General features: G+C 41.5%; 3 protein-coding genes across 9 annotated transcripts in view; 2 read left to right on the forward strand and 1 right to left on the reverse strand.

Annotated features, from left to right (window-relative positions):
- Positions 1 to 1,889: 1,889 nt before the first annotated feature.
- Positions 1,890 to 10,240, reverse strand: bag5 (BCL2 associated athanogene 5). 3 transcript variants are annotated; one of them, XM_084044897.1, is made up of 5 exons: positions 8,386 to 8,626; positions 7,398 to 7,469; positions 3,333 to 4,020; positions 2,834 to 3,069; positions 1,890 to 2,637 (listed from the first exon to the last, which is right to left on the reverse strand). In XM_084044897.1, the coding sequence occupies exons 2-5, from the start codon at positions 7,427 to 7,429 to the stop codon at positions 2,100 to 2,102; spliced, it is 1,494 nt and encodes a 497-aa protein (XP_083901023.1). In that variant the 5' UTR covers positions 7,430 to 7,469; positions 8,386 to 8,626; the 3' UTR covers positions 1,890 to 2,099. The 3 variants fall into 3 exon arrangements, with proteins under 3 accessions (XP_083901023.1, XP_083901025.1, XP_083901024.1); XM_084044899.1 differs by lacking the exons at positions 7,398 to 7,469; positions 8,386 to 8,626 and adding an exon at positions 10,194 to 10,240; XM_084044898.1 differs by lacking the exon at positions 7,398 to 7,469 and having other exon boundaries at positions 8,386 to 8,625.
- Positions 9,112 to 15,812, forward strand: coa8 (cytochrome c oxidase assembly factor 8). The gene is made up of 5 exons (XM_084044900.1): positions 9,112 to 9,460; positions 13,366 to 13,563; positions 15,013 to 15,076; positions 15,183 to 15,273; positions 15,672 to 15,812. Exons 1-5 carry the CDS (start codon positions 9,329 to 9,331, stop codon positions 15,790 to 15,792), a joined length of 606 nt encoding a protein of 201 aa, XP_083901026.1. The 5' UTR covers positions 9,112 to 9,328; the 3' UTR covers positions 15,793 to 15,812.
- Positions 15,813 to 16,717: 905 nt separating this feature from the next.
- The window catches only part of klc1a (kinesin light chain 1a), a gene marked incomplete at its 3' end in the record, with an annotated part of 52,886 nt that continues 47,070 nt past the window's right edge, over positions 16,718 to 22,533 (forward strand). For all 5 annotated transcript variants that reach the window (XM_084045640.1, XM_084045642.1, XM_084045641.1 and 2 more), the window contains exon 1: positions 16,718 to 17,185. The remainder of the gene's footprint in view (positions 17,186 to 22,533) is intronic.

Consider the following 22,533-nt stretch of genomic DNA (forward strand, 5'->3'; position numbering starts at 1 on the left):
AGCCTACGTACGTGTTTGGTTGGCCTTAATCTGTCAATCCAACACAAACCCAGGTCTTCCCTCTTAGCGGCCTCGGAATCTACAACATGAAAAGCAGCGACGGCCAAAAATCTAAAAACTACACTTCCATTTTCACTTCTATCCTGACTGATTACAGCCAAGCAGAAACACACAAAGTTGCAACAAACAACACCGGAAACGTACACAAACTGACAACTATACAAGCAGCAAGGGCAATGGTCCTTTTCACTCTCATACGCCAAGGGAAGCATATTTCATACACAGGAGTGAGATGTAGTGTCTCTGAATCACTGGCTCGGTGGAGGTCACCCTGTCCTTGAATTCAATTCAATGTTAACAAGCAACACCTCGCTGTCACAGTTCAGAGGAAAAAAGCTGTATTAAAAAAGCTTTTTTTCCTGCCATTGACAGCTGTGTGCAGCGCTTGGACTGTAGTGAGGACAGAAGCACTTCCAGAACAATCACTGTCATGCAGGAACAGATAGCGACTGTACTTCAATACTGTGTATATATATTAATGTTATGGATATAGATTTGTTTCATCTTTATGGGAACTTATTTTATATTTGACTTTTTTTAACCCTATACTTAGTTGACCCAGGGCTCTATACCAGGCCCCCTCCTGTTTTCGCTCTGCACTAAATATCTTCACCGAAAATAGCCAATGTATAAGCTTGTAGATGTGCAATTTTTTTGAATGTTTGTCCCAGAATTGGGACGCTAGGGTTCAGGTGGTTAATCTATCGCTTTACTATTTTATCTTTTACTTTACATTGCTGAGGAAAGCTTGGAATACAAGCATCTCACTGCCTGCAATGACTGCTACTGTTGACAACCTTACTCCCACTGTCGTGTCCCTAATTGTTTTTCTATATTTAAAATGTGCTTTGGAAGAGGCCAGGTCTGGATATCACTGGAAATTGTGATATTGAGTTTAGAATTTTGAGTAAATTCTTCCTCCGAAGCTATAGTTTTGCCTTTTAATGTCTTTTTTTGCATTTACTGTATATTTGCCGAAAGTAATTGTGCCAGAGTGCATTATATTTGATTTTCCAGAGAATCATAACATTCTTAAGTGATATCTTCAAATTCTGTTATGAACGAAACAAATCATGTCATGGTATCAAATTATTTTTATAGCATCCACCCAGCCTTACTACTCTATATGGTAATTAACTTTACATCAACAATGCAAAAGTGCATCATTCTCTTCTTAAACTTTTGTATTTAACAACGTTAACTGACTTCACTAGAAACTGATATCTGAAAAGTAACTGCACTGTAAAATCCATTTGTACACTCTCAGTTAAATTCACACTGAGGATTTTTCTGTGTTGGCTACCGGACAGGTGCCATCAACGCGCAATCACTATTGCGTTAAGTTATCAACAGGTGTCTGAAGGAGATGTGAAACGGATTGAATGCTTAGTGGTTTGGCAGCAGGCTTTTCAACCACACACACACCAAGACAATGACGTGACAATGGCAACAAACTCACATACACATACTTCAAGAGTTTCCAAAAAACTATTCTGAGTAAACCTGTTCAAAAAGCACACAAAAATGTTACAAAGAACATTTGTTTCCAAAGTGTATTTCAGAAAAATGTTGTTCCTTGTTGATGACGTCTTTGCAGGGTAGGGTGGGGGGTGTCAGCTACAAACAACAACCAAGGAAGATGAAAAGCGCTGCTGCATTGCATTCTGGGATTTTTTAAATCTATATATACAGAAACAACCCGTGCGGAGTGATAATATGACGCATTATATATATATATATATATATATATATATATATATATATATATATATATATATATATATATATATATATATATATATATATATATATATATATATATATATAAATAAAACTCCATTATAAACTCCTGACGATCCAGCGTTTTATTTTGCCAAGATGGCTCCTGCAACCCAGAACAGTACTCCTCATTTCGGTGATCAACATGAAACTTCTGAAAGGCTCCGACAAAAGCAGGAGTTACTTAGATTACCAATGTCCTTATAAATAGGTACTGCCCTCTTCAGTGACCAATGTTAAAACTTTGTAACGTCCCATGTTCAGTACTCCCACTGATCTGTCTTCATGTCCAAGTAGCTAAGAATGTTTTGGGCAAATTTCACTGCCTGCTTCCGTGCAGCCTTGGTGGGCTCATCTCCTTGCGGGTCCACTGCATCCAGTGCCAGCAGCTGTTTGGTCAGCATCTCTTCCAGCATCATGTAGCTCTTGTCCCGCTTGCCATCGAATCCCAAGACTTGAGCCTGGAGGTCTGACAGGCTGCCCAGCACCCGCCACACGGCCCGGTATGAGGGGAGCTCTGTGGGGCTTGGTTGCCTGCGGGTTAGCAATGCCTCGCGGAGGTCCAGGAAGGTGATGATGGCTTGGACCTCCAATACAGCTCGGCGCCTGGCCTCGCGGATGCAGGGGTTCTTGGCTGTATCCACCTGGTCCAGGTGGGTGAGCAGGCTCTGGAGCTCGGCTTTGGGACAGAAGAAATCACCGGTCCCACAGTGCCTTAGGACCTCCATCCTAAGGTGGGCGACGTGGTTGCGCACAGCCTCGATCTCACGGATGGAGTCATTCTGGGCCAGGTCGTACCTTGATGACACACACACACACATGATTTCTGTCACTCAGTTTCAAACAAGATCCAAGGATCAACAAAGTGTGTGAAAACCCTTGTCAACAACATCCAAACAAAAGGCTGGAATGTTACGTGAAAACCATCTATCTATACTACAGTATGTACTTCAGGTGTTAACTAAATTCGGAACTCTACTTGGTAGAGACCCACCTGCGTGTGTCATCCCCCTCTCCCTCCAGGTCCAGATGTTTGAGGAGGCTGTTGATTTCCTCCACTACCTGCTTCCGGTAACTTCGGATCGCTGCGTTCCCGGAAACGTCCAGGGCATCCAACTCCACCAGGAGCTCCGTCAGTATGCGTGACAGGTGGGCACAGCTGTCTCTCCCACTCAGACCCATCAGCAGGGCTACCAGCTGGCTCCGTGCACCGCTCACCTGAACCATCAACTGTGTAGGATAGGATGAGTGGAGATTATATTTAGTTTATGAATAGCAGAGTATAGTATATAGTTACAGTACCGTGTTGTATTTCTTTTTATATACAAGACAAAGTGGATAGTCCACTCCCATTAGACAGTATAAAAGCTGACAAAGAGGCTCCAAGGTGGATAGGTAGCATAAATTTAAATTCCTCTGGAGCCTTTTTGCCTTATGTTCCCCACCGACACCCACCCACACCCAGTCTCCAGACAAAGAAACCATGTTTTGACCTGGTTGATACAGTGCACGGCCTCATGTGTATCTCCAGACAGGGGCAGGGAGAGGGTCTGCTGCCGCGTTCGCCCCTCGATGATGTCCTGGACGGCACAGAGCCGGGTCAGCGCCCGATAGCGAGCTTTGCGCAGTGGGACCCTCCCTTCGGTCTTGACCTGGGTCAGCTTCAATATAATCCCCTGCAGTGAGTCCACCAGGTCGTCACTGATCTCCGCCACCCCTCCAGCTCGCTGTGGTGCCACTACCCCGTCGTCGATTAACTGGCGTGCGTTCTGACTCAGCTCCTCGATGGCCAGGCGTGATGGGTGGGTGGCATTCTCCTCCAGGTATCGAAGCAAGCCCTCCACCTCCTGGGCAGCCCGCTTGCGTGCTCCCTGCAGATCGCCTCGGCCCTCCGTGTCCACTTGGTCGACCTCCAGGAGCAACCTCGTCAGCTCGCGCTCCAGGCGCTTGTAGTCGCGGTCGTTCTGCAGGCCGCTGAACGTACAGACCTGAGGCCCGAGAGAAGCTACCTCCCGCTGGATCTCGTAAAGTCGCATCATGGCTGGGTGCTGGGGCTGGTAGCCCGCTTGGTGGTACTGCCCCATATGCATTGGATGTGGCTGCTGATGCTGCTGCTGTTCGTGCTGCTGCGGGCCGCCATGGTCCATCCTCTTCCCCCCATCAAAGGGCTTCCCAAACAGGCTGGAGGGACAAGGAAGCACAGCAGCACAAAGGATGTCAGTACAATAAACAACAACTCGGAGCAGATCCTCATTTTAGCAAAAAGCCCACTGAGAGCTCAGATGCAGACTTAGCTGATTCATCCTACAACAATTCAGCAGCTACTCTATCTATTTTACCAGCTGGGGTTTTAGAAAAGGACAGGACCTCCAAATAATGGATGTGTGCCATCCAAAACGGTTGGCAGAATAGATCAATTTTCCAACCACAAGATTTAGCAGTGTATAGGCTGGTGGCTGGTGTGAATTCCCCACCCTGATTACATCAGCGCCCGATGGGATGCAATAACAGTTTCACTAAAATAGTAGATTTTCAACCATTCACACATTAGCATACATGAAGGCACAAAACTGTAGCCTAGTTCTCCTACTGGCCATGTTTGTATTAGTGAGGCTGTGCTGGCTTATAGCCTGCAGGTCAAACTGTGTGACACACACCAGCTGTAGAATCAGAATGACTTTAATCACAGAGAATAATCAATGCACAGCAATTAGACTTGGTGACACTGGTGCAGATGCAATATATTGATAATTTACACTGCTTCACAGTACAGACACACTGTATGGCAGAGAGGACGTCACGTACAGAGCACAGTGGCTGAACTGGATGGAACTTCTTGAGAAGAAAAATGAATCAAAGCAGCAGTCTTTTGTTGAACCATTAGTCTGCCCTCATCTGTGGTTAGACTACAGTGAAAGCTAACAAACTTGTTCAAAGACAACCTATCTTACATAGGGAGAAAATCCACCCACTCAAGCCACTCATTAAAGCATGCCCTACAAACAGGCTAAACTAATTAGACTAAACTACACAGGGGAGGATTTCAGAATTTTAGACCCGTTTCAACAGCCATCGTGCGACTAAGCAGTTTGTACATGTGACTCTACAGTTAACACACAATCTGTCTTAATCGAACACTGTTAGGCGAAGATGAAATGGCTACATGATGTAAAGATTTACATTCATTACATTACTGATTATGTGTAGACAGTTAGTAGTGATCATTTTCAATGCTGATTATTTTCTAAGCAGCACGTGATTATTTTCTGAGCAGTATTTGAGGATCATCTAGATTACCATCTAGATTTCGGAGAGTCCTAGACCACAGATTACCGGTGTTTTGACTGATATTTTGTATAAAGAAAATTTAAAAAAATACCCGTCACCCACAAATAACTTTTTGAAAAATGTAAACATGAATTTCACTTTATTTAACCACTTAAGCCATATTCAAAATGTATGACATGCCTAAAATAGGGACGCCAGGTTGAAAGTGCTTAAAAATTGGACACATCAGCTGCATATGTCAAAGCAGTCAAATAATGGCCGATATATCAGCCAGAACAAAATATTGGTCGGTCCCATCCATCTATCTGTAACTGACATGCTGACAAGACATTTCAAGATGACCAGCAGAAATACAAGATACCACCCACCCAGTGAAAACAAGAACATATTCCAACTCAAGCATAATCACATTACCAGTTTCAAAAGATAGTCTAATAACCTAATTTAAAATGCATCAAATTTGCCTCAAGCAATGAACTCCATTTCCAATTCATCACTACTTGTACTACTCAGTTGAACCAGTGACAAGAGACCAGTTCTACTTTCTCTGGCTAAATGATGGAGACTCTCAAAATGTTAATGTGCTTGGCAGGAAAGGCAAGCTCTCTGCTTTGCTGTACACTACAGTGATATTCTCTGGCATTTAAAGGGACAGGTTGTAAGAAGTAGGGCTGGGAGATATGGACAAAATCTAACAGAATCTTTTGAACAAATAGATTGTAAACCTCGATATCAATATTGTGATGATAATATCTTTTTTTTTTCTTCTTAACGTTCAAAAACTGTGAAAATCAGCTAAATTGCTTGGAGATTGGCTATATTTAACCTTTACCCTAACTAATTTTAAGTATAAAAGAAGGCTTCAAACCAGGAAAAGACAACACTTATGCCATTATCACGATATTAAAAAATCAATAGAAGATATCTAAGTCTCATATATCGATATATTTCCCAGCCCTTCTAAGAAGCACAGTCAATGACCCATGGTTGTGTGTACAGTAGGCTGAAATTCTACACATGAAGACATTAATTGTGACTGAGTGACTAGATAGCCATTTGACGACCCCGATGCCGTTAGGAGGTGGCGTATGCTCTGTGCTTAGTAAAACGTTTTTTTTTTTGTTTTAGCAGATTGTGCGTTCTAATCCTCACCGGTGCTGTAGTTTATCCACCAGGAATGTTGATAGGTTTATTTATTTTATTAGAACAACCTATAGATCTCAATATTACAGCTTTTGGGAAAACAACACTACTCAGAGCGGAAAATCTATGGAAGAAACACATGTGCGCACACACAAATAAATTAAAGCACATTTACTATAGCCGTGGGTTGAATGATAAAACAGAGAGTGGTTGTTTTTCCCTCTCCTTTCTGCAGAACAGTTGTCAGATGAGAGTTAGCATCACAAGACAGTCATCAGACAAGAGAACAGCAAGTGGCTACGGATGATGTGACCGTTGCATATTTATAATCTGTCACCAGTGACCCCAGAATAAGCCATTTGTATTCATTGATAGGATCAATACCGTTTATAAGAATTGAATGGATTATGCATCAACATTCCCTGCCTAAAGTACATTATGTAACAGGGAGAGGGGTGTGCATCTCCAGAGTGAGGTGGTTAAATCTGGGCAGAGTTCAGACAACACTACGTTAAGGTGTTCAAAAATCTAGAAGTAGACATCCTCTGGCCAGACAGACAATCTACTCATCTCTTAATTGTGACCCTTGATGCTCGATAAAGAGCCAAAAACCATGACCTGCACCAGGCAGTGTGATGATGTAGCCCAGAGGGATTGGGCGGGTGTTACTTCCATGCGTGAGTCACACACTGCACAAATATACGATGATGATCCTTGAGTAAAAATGAAAGGAATACCTGGATCTGTTTAAAAACCTTTTTTTCCCCCAAACCAAACCTCACCACCGCGCATAGACAGCGTTGCGGCATTATGTCATCGTGGCAGATGTTACGAGGCTGGTTCTATCAATCTATCTACAATATGAAGATGAGATGAGAGCAGCCACCATAAACACAATCACACCCACATCTCATACAGTAGCGACATACCATTAATCCTCACGTACTAACTGTACTGTACATGCCATCTCTCTCTCTCTGTGTGTGTGTGTGTGTGTGTGTGTGTGTGTGTGTGTGTGTGTGTGTGTGTGTGTGTGTGTTCAGTTGCTAGGTTGCTGTGTGTGTACAGTAACAACAAGCGACACCGTCTTCCTTCCCCAAAACGCGCATCACCATATTATTTCTCACCTTTTCAAAACTCCAAAGACATTCGCGCACATCTCTACAGATGAGTGTTTCCATCAGACAGAGACCGGGTACCTATAGAGACATGAAGCCACCACATCAGATGGACAACACAGTTCCAGCAGCTCGATCCGTGGGTGTGTGCGTGTGTGTGTGTGCGTTTCAGACAGTACAGGTCCAAGTGTGTTCTGTTCTGAATGGATGCGGACCCCTCCCTCCCTCCCACGGACCCATTGGGCTGGTTCTACTGAGTCTGCTCCCAACGGTCGGGTGGGAAACTTCACGAGAACAACTAACGTTTAACGACGAGCTACCAGTGTTGCCAGATTTTGAGAGAGAAATAAGCAACCAGGTCTATGAAAACAAGCCCAAAAGAGGCAACTATAGGCTACATGAGCCCTTGCTAATTGTAAATAGCAGATCTGCAAGCTCGTAGATATGATATTTAAAAACAAATCTGGAAGAAAATTTGGAATATTTTTGAAACATTTTAACAACACAAATCTTGAATGGGGGTCCCTGGCACAAATACATTTGGGGGTCCTTGACATGAAAATGTCCACTGGTTTAAACAACATTAGGAAATAAGCTTAAAATAAACAACTACACTTTACACTTTACTAAACAAGCCCAATACCGCAACCACCAATATTTTCAAGCAACTTCACAGAAAAACAAGCCCAAAGTCGCTTATAGTAAGCGGACATGGCAACACTGCCGACAAGCCACATTTACGACTAAACATTAAACCGTTGGACCGAAACAAACACGAAAAGAGCCTCTTAAACACCCACACGGTCCAGTTCTTGTGGGTTGTTGTATTGGCTTAACGTTATTATTCCAGCTGTTAGCTCAGCTAACTGATGAGAACACAATGATATGACCTGCTGTGTCTGATCATCACCAGTGCATTATTTATTTTCCACATCCCCAACTTGTTAAAAACGTAAGACCTGTGTATGTATATATCATAAAGATGTAATTGTTTTACCTGCATAACCAGCGCACAGCCATCTGAATTGTTGTTGAGAGACGCTCACCTCAGAGACTCAAGCTAAACATTAGCCTCTAGGCTACAGTTCTCACTGTGCTAAAGGAGCACTTTACGTTATCTATAAACTAACACGGAGTTTCTACGGGCTTTGTCATAGGATCAAATTAACACAGAGTTTCCAAAGCCCCGCCCGCCCCAGTTCTATGTGATGATACGGGCATTGCCACCAGCATTGCCAGGTCTGCTTATTATAAGCGACTTTGGGCTTGCTTTTCTGTAAAGTTGCTTGTAAATATTGGTAGTTCCGAGTTGCGTTTTTTGGGGGGTTGTTTCTAAAGTGAAGTTGCTTATTTGGGCTTGTTTCCTAATGTTGTTTAAACCAGTGGTTCTTAAACATATTCATGACAGTCAAGGACCCCCAAATGAATATGTAATTATCCAAGAACCCCCCATCTGAAAATAATTTGTGCCAGAGGATCCCCCATAAGATTTGTATTAAATGTAGACAGTATATCATATAAATAAATATTTAACTGTTATGCCTGCCCCTATAAGTGTGTCAGACGCGGTTTATGTTATATCGCTTCTTTTGGGCTTGTTTTCACATACCTGGTTGCTTATTTCTCTCACACAATCTGTCAACGCTGATTGCTACGTTCTACATTGCCTTTTAAAGCGAACAAGCGAAGCAGTTGATAACACGAACAACATTTATAGGATCGGGTTAATGGGGACATATTGTATCTACAACTGTACCATCGAGCGCGGAAGGTGATTAATGTAATAATAATTATAAGATATTTTTTTTCTTTTTTTTTTGGTCGTTCAACATTTTACGCGTGGAGTCACGTGACAACACGCCTTGAAGAAGGACACCACAGACACCCCCGGTGTATTCCAAACAAGACATACCGTTTGTAGAATAACCGATTTATTTACAATGCCTGGTAGAACAGCGGTATGTTTTTTACGAAAGTCATACTGTCGTGGTGGTGGATCACACGGATCCTTGTTATCAGCACTCATCAGCCGTCAGTGCAGCTCCCAACAGCAGACCGCAGGAGCACCAAAGGTTAGTGATTGGTATTAGTATTATATACGGTAAACACGCCTCACTAAATCACTAACCGTTAGTTATTTCGTGCAGTGATGCAAGAAGTACTCAACTCCTACGCAATGTATATGTACTCTGTTACAAGTAAGTCCCGTATTAGCCATGGTTCACGACGCAGGGCTAGTCCCGTATTAAAAATGTACTTGAGTAAAAGTACAAAAAAGTATCGGCATCAAAATATACTTTAAGTACCAAAAGTAAAAGTACTCATTATGCAGAAATGTCCTGTTTCACAAGTTCTAAGTGTCTTTTGAAAATAGCCGAGGTATTAAGCTCACAATGCGTCGCATATCGTGACGCATTGTGAGCTTGTATATCTGCTATTTTCAAATGGCCGAAATATCTATACGGTTGAAGTGGTAAGTGTGTTTTGTAATAATAATCAAAATCTAAGTATCTATCGTTTATACCTTTATTCATAAGCCCGGCTATACCTTGCCATACGACGGTGTCGCATGCCTAAAATACCCGACCTACAACCAGCTCTAAACAAAACAAACTTCTCTAATATGATCTTGCCTTGTAGAGCTGCTCACACACACAAATTAACTAATACTCCGTCGCACGACGTTGCTTGAATAAACACATAGAGCAGGTTGAGTCGTTTCAAGTCCTAAAAGAACCACCAACAAGGCCTGGCATTAAAATACGTTAAAATCAATGTTATTGCCCAGTTAGTTAGCTACCTCACCTGTCTGCCATGGTGTCGTGTTGAATTCCAAAGTGCTGTCATCAGTCTGCAGAGTCTGTTTACACATGATAAGCTGCTTTACAGGGCAGGGGACAGCCTCCACCAGCACCGTTTTTGTAACCTGTTGTTCAGGACCCAATGGTGTCTAATTAAGATTTCTTCTTGTTGCCCCGGGGCCTGTTTCACGAAACCGAGATAGCAGATTTTCCCGGGATTTATGAACTATCCTGGATGAATTTATCTTGGATTATCCATGAAAGCAATGCCACATTAGTTACCATGGAAATGTAGCTGTGAAGTTAGCCAGGTCCAGACCAGGCTAACAGCCAGGTTTAACTAATCCTATTGCCTTTACTGTTCATTAAGCAGTCAATCTGATCACAAACCAATGAGTTTTTCCACACTTATTCAATTCTTATGTGTTTTCTTGACACAATAAGCCAGCTATTTTTGTCTCCGCAAGGCCGAAGGCACGGAGGTCAGAGCAGAACCTCTGCTAGCCCTGGTCCAGAGCACAAAGAACATGTTTTAGTAATTTCTTCTTGTTGCTCAGGTCAACTAATGTCCCTTGGGGATAGGTGTAAGAAAGGGTTTGGAACATTAGTTGACAGGGCAACAAGAAGAAAGCTTAACTAGACACCATTAGGGTCCTAAAAAACAGGTTACAAAAACATGTTCTTCGGGTGTTGGTGGAGCCTCTCCCCTGCCCTACTATAGGTTACACCACGTGATGATATGTATAACTGTACCTCTGTCATACTGTCAATAAAGTATTCAATGATGTCCAAAACATTGTGTAACAGAGTATTTGAAAAGCTAAAGTTGTGAACAATGGATTAGTAATTTGAACCTTGTGCTACCAAATCATCCCACAGGGGGTTGCCAGATACACAATCTTATTTGATCTAATCTTGTATCTAGAATTAGGGAGCCCACAGCATTTTCATCCAAACCTGGCACAAATATTTCCCATGGGTCTGGGCTTTGAACAGGCTACTTTCCCCCCTTTCAGTTTGCATAAAATTGATACATTTTGCATAAAACATGCCATTATTGACCTATGTTATGGCCACCAGGGGGCCTGTCTGCGTGCATGCACCATCCACAGGGAGTACTTGCCCCTATTCACATTAACAGGGAACGTAAACGGCTTCAGGTTCCTCTGGGTTCACATCAGTGAGGACCTGAGCTGGTCACATCATGTTGACAATAGCTAACTTCTTGGTATTTGGTAACGGCAAGCCAAGGCTCTTCAGAGGGTGGTTAAAACAGCAAAACGCATCACCAGGACTGAGCTGCCAGTCTGGGTCCTGTCATGCTGGCTTTCTCATACACCTTCAACAAAGGTCACTGCAAAGCGCATGAATGCATTGACATCAACCTGCATCATGGGCCATGGCCCTATACGTTTTGAGTGCCTTCTCCAAGGGAAAGAGAACCAGCAGCTGACAGGAAGTCCAGTATCAAGTTGCACATGTTTGCATGCAGGGCCAGATCCCTGACTATCCATAACTATTGTGTTGAACACTGAGCTTTATTTTGGTCCACATTCGCACGCAACAGTTACTCCCCTCCAGGTGAGAAAGACCAGTGTGAAGAGCCATGGCGATTGCATCGTCAGTAGATCTATTTTGGCAGTATGCAAATTGAGGGTCTAGGGTGGCAGGCAACGTGGAACAAATTAAGTCCACCTGTTTCTCTGTGAGTGAGTCACTCTTAGTATAAATACTCAAGGCCCGAATTCTGTAGCATAGCATGGATGTAAGATACCATTACATAGTACAGAGTATAAAACATATGACAAGACAAAATACAATTATTGGGAAAATAGTATTTAGATTTTTATCACTGCCTTCTCCTGGTTCACATCCTACCTCTCCGACAGAAGTCAATTCATTTCCATAAACGACTGCAAATCAATCACAACTTCTGTAACCCATGGTGTCCCCCAGGGCTCGGTGCTTGGCCCTCTCCTTTTTATCCTTTACATTCTCCCCCTCGGACAGATCACATGTCAACCAGATCACCAAAACAGCCTTTTTTCCACCTCCTCAACATTGCCTGCCTTTGTCCCACACTATCCCACACTGCTGCAGAGACACTCATTCACGCCTTCATCCAATCCAGACTCGACTACTGCAATAGCCTTCTAATACGGTGCCACCCCCAACGTTCTCAAGAAACTACAGTATGTGCAAAACTCTGCTGCTCACCAGAACCCAATCCAGGGACCACATCACTCCAGTCCTCCACGACCTTCACTGGCTCCCACTCAAACACAGACTAGATTTCAAAATACTTTTAACCACCTACATGGCCCTCAACAACTAAGCTCCCTCCTACCTATCTGACCTCCTTCAACGCCACGGCCCCTCTCATTCCCTCAGACATTCCCTTGTCCCCAAGACAAAATGACAAATCTGGGAAGACAGGGCTTTCTCAGTTTCTGGCCCCTCTCTTTCGAACTCACTCCCAGCTCACATCAAAGCTGTCCCCACCCTTGCCCAGTTCAAAACCACCCTCAAAACCCACCTTTTCAGACACACATTCCCCACCTAATTCTGATGAAATGTTTGCCCTTTTTCATGATTTCGTTTGCTTAGTTTTTTTAGCCTCTTTTTTTGGCCTACCAGCACCTAATTTTACCCTCACAGTCACACTCCCTCGATTCTCCAGCTGACTGTACTCTGCCATCCTAGTGGCATGGCACCTCTGTCATGTTGAGTGATTCCTCGTAGTTGCCTGTTCATCTTGCTAATTGCCTTCATCAGTGAGTGCATTAAATCTATGGTGCCATCAATGCAGAAGGTAGGGTAATAGGCACCTTTTAGGTCTTACCAGATGGCCTTGGGCATCCCGCTGTCACTTGATATGTCGCAGAGACACAAACAGATCCCCTGCTTCTCTTTATGAGAACTCTGGATAATAATGCTTGTGGTGGTGGCACTGGATGTGAACTGTGCTTAATCTGTCAAGTTGAAACTGAAAAACTGCACTCAAGGTTTGCTGTACTGATTCACTGCATTTTTTTATTCAACCTTTATTTTACAAGGTTCATTACATTTCTTTGTCTGTAGGGACCTGACGTACAAAAAAAGTAACTCATGACAAACATAAACTTTGCTGACAAACAACGTCTGATCCATCTTGTCTTTTTCTTTTTTTTGTACAGAGATCCACGTTCCGCCCTGCACCTGACTCCACACATGACTGGATTGGTCCGCCAGACCTTGTGTCAAACCTTCGGCCAATCGTGTATTGCATCCCAGAGAATGAGACGGAGTTGGAGAAACGTTTGAGAAACTTGAGGCAGGAGACAGAGGATTGGAACCATGAGTTCTGGACCAAACAGAACATTACCTTTAGAAAGGTTTGTACTGTACTGTAGCTGTTTCTGTGTAGATCAGTGGGGTTAAAGTCCTCTGTAATTTAGTGAGTAGAACATGTGCAACAACACTGCTAGGGTTAGCAATTCAATTCCCTATGTAGATCAGTTGTAAAAACATGGCATTAACAGTGCGTTGGGTTGAGGCTGGTCTATTCTTCCAGACTCTTTGGCAGGTACCCAGACCAAAAAGTTGGTTTGGAGTAATTTTTGCAAGTGGGATGGGCTTGAGAATTATCTTGGTTTTGGTGTCTGTAAGTAATCTTTATTTATACAGCACCCCCATGAATGGCTTCCAAAGTGCTTCAGTAGCAAAACAAACACAATAAAAGATACAGAGTACACAAAACAGAAGAAACTAATAAAAAGAAAATAACTTTTTTTATGGAGATACTGAGAGGCCCTGATGTCAACAGGAAGGTTGTTCCATAGTCTGCCCCTCCCTGGTGGTCTAAGGTTAGATTATGTTGCAGCTGGCAGTGCTAAAGCTGTTCTTATTTGAATACTATATAATTTCAAAAGCCATCATTTTACAAGTATTCAATTGTTGTTTTGTTATGAGTAAATCATAATGTTCTTTTAAGGTGTTCTATAATAAGGCCTCGGGGGATTGTAGAGGAAAACCTAATCTTACAGTAGAGTAAAATGATATACATTTCTTAAATACAAGACATAGTGCCGTAGAGGGAGACCTAAAAATCTGTTTTTACTTCTTTGAGTTACCAAATACCTCACCCTGAGATATTAAATGGATAGTTAAGATTTGTCCTCCTTACCCAGAGTCAGACAAGCTCATGGATGCATTTTTAGATCTGTGGGCAGTTAAGGTGTGTTGAGTGAGTGAGGATAAAGTTAGTTTAGTTAGCTCAATTCCTGCATATCTAGTAGATTAAGTAGCTACTGCTTTCGAAAGTAGGGACACTTTTAAACTTCCCCAAAGATGGATGTCTGGTCTCAACAAAACTACACATTGCAATTCATGTCTTTATAGTTGATAATTTCACTATTAGCAAATAAATAAAATTATATCACACAGCCACAGTGGATAAATACAAATATGCATATTTTATAAGTATTAAGTTTAAATTGCATTTCTAGTTTAAATTGATATATTTCTTTCTTATCATTGGATATATTATTCTTTTAAACTCGTGAAACTATTAAAAATAGTGTACTATTGGTCTGTGTGTGACTGTCCCTGTTCTGTTCATGAGAAACAGTTTGGTATTTTCCCAGCAGAGGGCAGCAGGGCACAAGTAAACTTACTCTTAAATGATCACTTACTGTCAATTTATCATAAAGAGATAACGTTTTCTTAAGTTGTATTTTAGAATTTAGAATCTATATTATTATAATAATCAGAAAAAATATACCTAATTTAATAGTGATTACATTCTAGTAAGAGTATTTAAAACATTTGTTTTGGTCTTTTAGGAGAAGGATGCATATATCACCTCTATGTTGAACACAGAAGGCTTGTTTCAGCGTGATGAGCAAGGTGAGGAGGCGTAAATATTCCACACTGTTAATATCTGATATCTCAAAATCAAACACAACCGAGAGACAATGTTGTATTAATTGCTTTGCCTCTTCCCACCTCTCAGGACGAAAGAGAACACTGAACAGTGAAGAAATGGCTGTGTTTTACAAAAGCTTCCTGGACAATAACAGAATAAGACATTCAAATTATAACAAGTAAGTTTAGTTTTCACTTCTGTTTTTATTGCGTGGCTCTGCAGGACTGGAGGATAGCCTTTTTATGGGTCTGTCCGGAGCAAATCTTGCGAACCACTGCACCGATCATATTTCTTGTACACACTGCCATTGGGACGATAGAGTACCTCCACAAATAATTTTTGAGTGGTGCCAACCACTCCTATATCTGACTTTGTCCGTATGTATGTATGTCCAATAAACAAACATTGATGACAACATCAATACGGGGCTCATCAAAGGCACCACTCTCTTCACACAGGGTGTGATTTTTGTCTCCGCCAGGAGACTATGTTTTCACTTTCCAAGAGCAGATTAATGTCTCAATAACACCATATTTTTTATTTTAATGCTTTCATTCTTTTGTTTTTCCTTACCAGGGAATGGTACAAACGAAACTTCACCATCACCTTGTTCATGGCCAGAGTGGTCCTTCGCAGCATATGGAGGAATATCACAGAGAGACTACGTGTAAAGAAAAAGAACACTCCTGCCACATGATGATCATAATAAATAAAATATTCTCCCACCTTCCCATCCTATCCACTTATTGTCTGATCTTGTTTAGCTAATAATGCATTACTTACTGTGAAGTCAAAGGCAAGAGGCACGCCTCAATGTTATTTTTCGGCAACACCCTACTTCAAGCAGTCCTCAGTGCTAATTTATCGATTTTTAACTCTGAGTGTACAAATGGGACCTTAAAAAATGAACACATGGGAATAGGCCCAATACCAACCACAGTTCTACTGTTGAATGGTGAGTTGTTGGTTGTGACATTGTGCGTGTGGTTTGTTATTATGAGACTGACAGGAAAAGGAACTATTTGATTTACCAATACCAACAAATGTCATTAAATGCAACCATCCTAGCATTACACCACACAGATGTAAACGAATTAATGGCTCTGCTCACATAAGCATGTGTATATATGAGGTTATTAACTTAGAACTATCACATTTAAAAAGTGACTTGGCTCTAAATTCGATTAATTCAAAACATTAACTCTCACTCTCACTACCACCCCTACAATCTGTGCGATGACATCATTATTTAGGGAGGGAGGGTAGAGTTTAGATCCCATAACCCAAAGGTATGGTCGCGTCCTGATTGGCCAGTTGGGTTGTCAGGCAACTGCTTGACAGTATAACAGCAAATATAGACATAAATAATCGTACACTTTTGTAACAAACTTTTTGTATCAAGTCATTACAATGCCAGAGGATGTCTGTTTGTTGATATATACAGAGTGTAAACTCGGATACTATTTTGCTATATACAATACTATATTGCTTAAAAATAAATCCTGTAAAACTAGTGATTTCCGTGACAATCACCTAGCCAATTACAGTTCGACGCTCCTCCGGGCCATGGGACATTCTGGACTATACCGGGCATCGCCATTTTCACGCATCGCACAGTCTGCTCAGTCAGTGGATATTGGATAAGCGAGAGCTGTCATCTTCGTGGTATAGCTCGTTCAACTTCAGTTTTCAGTCAAAATGGAGATGCTTACGAGTTAGTTTGAACGATATGTTCCCGTCATGGAAGTAGCAGAGGTGTACCGTCTGTAATGGGGGTCTTTAATTCACTCATTGATAGATTAAGGAGGGTATGTAGCTATGTAGCTTAGCTGCTCATCATTAACGCTCCCTTCATGCAGCAAAACCTGGATCAATCCTTCTTCTCATAGAAAGACAAGCTTCTAGGATATTGTTTTATATCGTGCTGACCGTTGGGTTCTTTGGCCGTATTATTGACAAACATTGCCAGTAAGAAGAAGAGACTGGCAACACCTTTGAAATAAAAATAAAACCTCCAGACACATTAGAGTTTGAGAATCAGAAAGCAAACGTTTACATTCTACCTCGGCAACGGATGTCCTAAAGGAACGGTAAGCAGTGTTGCCATGTCCGCTTATTATAAGCGACGTTTTGCTTCTTTTTCTGTGAAGTTGCTTGTAAAAATTGTCAGGGTTGCGTTTTTAGGCTTGTTTCTAAAATGTACTTGCTTATTTAGGCTATTGCTTCAGAAATTTGTGGTTCAAGTGGTTCTCAAATATTTTCATAAATGTTTTGTGCCACAGACAGGGAGCATTTGTGTTAGAATGTCTAAAAAAATTCACAATTTATTGCAAGAGTTTTAGAAAATAGCAGATCTACAAACTCACAACGCGTCGTGAGCTTGTAGATTGGCTATTTTCAAATAGCCGATGCGATGCATTATGTTTAAAGTGCTAAGTTGCTTCTTTTGGGCTTGTTTTTCTAGACCTGGTTGCTTATTTCTTTCACAAAATGTGGCAACACTGACGGTAAGACTGGCTCTGTCTATTTGCTGGACTTTTGGTGCATTTCTAAACAAGAAAAAAAGGTCTTCAATTATTATTTGCAAATGTCTATGTGTGTGCTCACGGGTGTGTGATTAATGGCACAGTGTATGCCAACACCAAGACCCCTTTGTGTATTGTGATTTTGTTTTGTAAACATTGATTTTGGTAATTAGATTACTATAACACCAGTTCATTACCTGTCACTATATAATAATAATCTTTATTTGTATAGCACCTTTCATGACATCAAATCCAGCCCAAAGTGCTTTACATAAAAAAGAGATCAACAAAAATTATTATAATAAGATTATATAATAAGATTAAAAACAATAAGATCAAAAACATGATACACAAGATATCAGGCTCTATATGACAGCCTGGCTTCATTACAATGACCACATTAAGACATATTGATAATTACCATTTTGTAAACATTTGCCATGTAGAATCTAACAAGGGGGGCTGCCTTCAGCCATTCGTTACAGGAGGGTTTTTAATTTAAGAAGGGTGAAAAGAAAAAACAATAAAGGCGTTAATTAAAGTTGTATTTCTAATTGATACATGCAGTGTTTCCTGCAGGACCAAAAGCAGGGCTTAGCCAACTGGTTCTTCAGGTTAATCCATTTGCTGATAGACAGTAGAATGAAACCTTTGACACACAGTAATGTCTTTTAGTACTGGACTATATACAGTAGATGCACTATTAACAATAACTGGTAGAGTATTAGTAAGTAGGAGTTTTATTGTGAGATGTTGATTTGATGGTTGTCATTGGTATGCTGAAGCGGGATGAGTCTAGTCTCTCACTCCTGGCTGTGAAAGATTCCTGTGTTGAGTATACGGACTCAGACACTGTCAGGGGACAGTGGAGGCCAGTGTAGCACACACAGCTGGGACCTCAAAGCCAAGACTGAGAGGTGCCTGTGAATAGATGAGATTTGGACACAGATTCACAGGCTACACTGACTGCTAGATATCTAGCAGTTGTGGTTGTATATAAACCCACAATCTGTGCCCTCACGTGCATTGCAGTGATCTGTTCAGTGCAGCTAGGTAGGTAGGTATACCTGTATAAGAATGTGTAGAGTCAGAGTACTTATCTCTGCAGGGCCGGGGGACAGAGTTGATGTTTTTTAGCCCCTGTCTGTGTGTGTCTCTGTCTGTCTCTCTGTGTGTCCAGCTATCTCGCAAACCGCTGGACCGAATAATGTCAACTGGAGTTGCTTTATGAATCCAAGGGATAGCCTGTATGGGAACTGGTTCAACTGGCAGTTGAACCAGTTCCCATACAGGCTATGGCCATTTCCATGGTCATGGCCATGACCTAACTAGATTTTCCGCCATTTTGCATTTTCTTCAAAACACTTTTCTGTTACTACTCCTCCTACAGATTTTGTCCAAAACTCACACACATCGGTACACATTACCTCTGGAGTCATGTCATAAACATGTATTATATCAGTTTTTTGTATTCCTTTCCAATCGGCTATAATTGGCTTCCAAAGTTTGCTTGACGGGCCAATTTCACAAAGAGATGGCAAAAAAATAAAGCATCTTATGATTGACACCAAATTTGAATAACATTGATGCACAGAGACAAAAGCGTGCCACAAATGTCAGGCACGAACGCACGCACGCACAGGGATAATTTTTGCCCTCAAATGCAGTACTGCGTAATGTGCAGTCTACCTATATTTACAACAATCTAACAATCTACCTATTTACAAAAACATGTAGCTGTCCTTCAGGCTAACAACCCCTGCCCCTATGGGAAAATATTAGCCGAGATCAGAGTACACACACACACACGCACACGCACACGCACACACACACACACACACACACACACACACACACACACACACACACACACACACACTCATGCAATCTTTGAGTTCTCATTGCACTGCAGTTCAATATTCAATCAATGTGGTTTATATATAATATGCGCTTTTTATGCACTGCCGTCTGCCTACTGTATGTGTACCGTAACATCTGTCTCTCCTATCCTCCAAATACACCGTACTATATCTCTCCTCTGTCCTCAGGCTTACACACCCTAGTCCCTCTGGGATAGCTTGTTGTTGTCAGAGGTATCCCCCAGTGGTTTTACATGTCAGCCTTATAGTGTACCTGTGATGGGAATTGGATAATTATAGAGCTGTCTACAACAGTAGTGTTTTGTTGTAATGCTAGAACTCTGGTGCTTGTTTGAATGGTTTTAGGGGGGTTCAGTTGATCTACATAATACTCACGAAAACAAAACATGTCTACTGATAGCAGACAATACTCAATAAAATTTGACACTGGAATCGCCACGCCTGGATGTAGGCCTACACTAGGCTACAGTGTACCTTTATTCTGTGGTTAAGGGTATGTGGTATGCATTACTCACCAAAATCATTTTTTAATACGAATAGTCCACTGTCCATAAGACAGAATAATAAAACATTTTCTTTTAGGAATTTCTTCTATCATAGCATTGTAGAGGGAGACAGCGGAGATTGTACCTCTATCACACAGATCGTAAGACATATTTAAACTTTGATCATTGTAATTATCTCTGTGCCCATCTGGTAGGCTAAGCCTTGAGCCACCAGGGGTCCCCTTTCTTTTGCAGTAATCTTATAGGCTATATTATCACCTACATGATCTTGCAGTAGTAAGGGCGGGGCACAAGGGCCAAAGCCCAAAAGGATGTTTACCTGCAAAAGTGCCTCAACTGGCCAAACTTGAAGGCACAGTGAGAGCTTACTAGGGTTCGGCTGGTACAGTAGGTAGACTTGTATGTATTTTTGTGGTTCTTGTGAAGCAGTGAATTTGCCAGTGTATGAAATGTCCTCTACATTTACAGTTTGAGTTGGCTAGGAGAGAGTCCTTTGGAAGGCTATAAACTGAGACAATGAGATTAGTTGGCAAGACTTGTTATAATACTGTAGTGGCTATATATAATCTCCTTCTCACACTGAAGATTTCCCCTGGGCAACATAGCTAATCCGAAGACCAGTACATTTATCATCACATCTAGATATTCTGAAGAATCTATCCTCACCATGGTAGGGCTGAACAATTAGACTGGAATCAAATTCATGAAAGAAAACTGTCTACTCTATACTGCCATAGAAGTGATGGGGGGCATTTCTAAAATTTGAAATTGTAATGCAGTTTGCAATGAGGGAAGAGGTGAGAATGAAGTCTCAAAGCAACATTCCCAAGAAACATTCCAACCTCTATTACTATTATTGTAAAGCTCATTCTCCGCCCAAGACCAAGGATGCAACCATTGATGCATCCACTGTAGCGTGTAAGAGCTCTATCTCTCAACCTAATGTCCTGGTTTAGGATCAAATTCAGATCTAAAAGCTTGTAGAGACACTGTGCTACTTATTACACCAAACCAAAGGGTAGTGCTGGAGAAAAGGCCATGGTGTCACCAAAATCAGGAGGGTTCATCCAGCAATCTGCCTATTAAGTCGTTTAGTGTTGGATGGACCAACTGACCGACACTACCATCCTGAAGGCATTAACCCTTACAGAAATGAGTTGCTTTACCCATACACATTTTTTTATTGAAAATTCTGCAAATGACAAATTTAAGAAATTCACGTTTGTTGATTTGCAAATGTGCACATTCGGCCAATAGAAAATATCTTTTGGCCATTTTCAAACCTTGATTTCATAGTGACACATGGTCCGATTGGCCCGAAATTGAACAGGGACTCGCTGTGATCAGGGCTTTTTAAACCTAGCCCTAACCATTTGGCTATCAGGCCACCCACCAGAAACATATTGTTTTTGCCTACTAACGGCTGCATAAACACCAAGCAGGCTGGTTTGCAGTCAGGTGGGAGACAGGAATAGATGGTACAAGCATTGCATTTACAGTATATTCTGTTCAACAAGAACGCTGGAATATAAGTATTTCACTGGCTGACAGTGACAAATAGCTTGAATTTGGAAGTCTTTTCCCCAAAAAACTGCATTGCTGCTGCCACACAGGACTACATTGTGATTAATGTGACATGACATCTTGTTTAGATGTGATATGTGAGTACAATTTCAGGATATAATTCAAATCTGAATGCACCTTTAGAGCTCATCTAGCAGGACTAAGAATATGAAATAGAGTGGACTGCCTCACTGCCCTCTTCCTTTTTATGACAAAAAAAATCAAAAACCATGAAAAGCTAGCTAATATAAACTTAAAACAGTTATTAAACAAGTAAATAGTCTATGTCTAAAATGTAGCATCTAAAACTATAAACCAGGTTATTGTATTTTGTCAATATCACTGAGCTTTAGGGATGCCGACGGGCGACGGGTAACAATACTGCCGCTGTCTCAGACAAACTCAGCTAAAGGTTTTCATTACTGGACCCTAACGGATAACATTAATCCCTTGCCCTGGGCTCTCACTCATGAATGCTTATTGCTCTTCTCATGTGAGAAGCCCTCCAACCCATTTTGGCGTGGCGAGCCATATTTTGAAATATCATGCAGTAAATTATTCTATTTATTTAACTATGTCTTTAAAATAAAATAACAGAAGAGGGGGCAGTCTCCTCCGGTTAGTATTCTGTGTCTATTGTGACAGACGTTAGGAAAGCTGAGAGGGAAGACCCTGGAGGATGGCTCTGGGTGGCATTCATTAGATCCCAAGCCAACAGGGATATGTTGGGTTCAGGAGAACCACTCTTCTTTTCTTGCACATATGTGTGCTAGAAACTCTGTGTAATGTGAGTGATACTGATAACACAGAGATAACACAACTTCAGTAAGATGTTTCTCTTGTGATTCCGAAGGGATTTCACACTGAGGATTTTAAATACCCTGATCAGAATCTGAAGCAACTTTATTGTCACATCAGTGGTTTTCAGGTGTAAAAATTGGGTGAAAGTTGTTTTGCGTAAGTT

This window comes from Gymnoscopelus microlampas (genome assembly GCF_963454915.1).
Source record: "Gymnoscopelus microlampas genome assembly, chromosome: 20".
NCBI lineage: Eukaryota > Metazoa > Chordata > Actinopteri > Myctophiformes > Myctophidae > Gymnoscopelus > Gymnoscopelus microlampas.

What these genes read in the sequence shown, in the direction of transcription:
- coa8 (XM_084044900.1), top strand. Translation starts at nt 9,329, where the DNA reads ATGCCTGGTAGAACAGCGGTATGTTTTTTACGAAAGTCATACTGTCGT. An exon ending in AGAACATTACCTTTAGAAAG is followed by an intron (nt 13,564 to 15,012) that starts GTTTGTACTGTA and finishes TTGGTCTTTTAG; the next exon opens with GAGAAGGATGCATATATCAC. An exon ending in GTTTCAGCGTGATGAGCAAG is followed by an intron (nt 15,077 to 15,182) that starts GTGAGGAGGCGT and finishes CCCACCTCTCAG; the next exon opens with GACGAAAGAGAACACTGAAC.
- bag5 (XM_084044897.1), bottom strand. Translation starts at nt 7,429, where the DNA reads ATGTGCGCGAATGTCTTTGGAGTTTTGAAAAG. An exon ending in GTCTTTGGAGTTTTGAAAAG is followed by an intron (nt 4,021 to 7,397) that starts GTGAGAAATAAT and finishes TTGTCCCTCCAG; the next exon opens with CCTGTTTGGGAAGCCCTTTG. An exon ending in GAGGGGGATGACACACGCAG is followed by an intron (nt 2,638 to 2,833) that starts GTGGGTCTCTAC and finishes TGTGTCATCAAG; the next exon opens with GTACGACCTGGCCCAGAATG.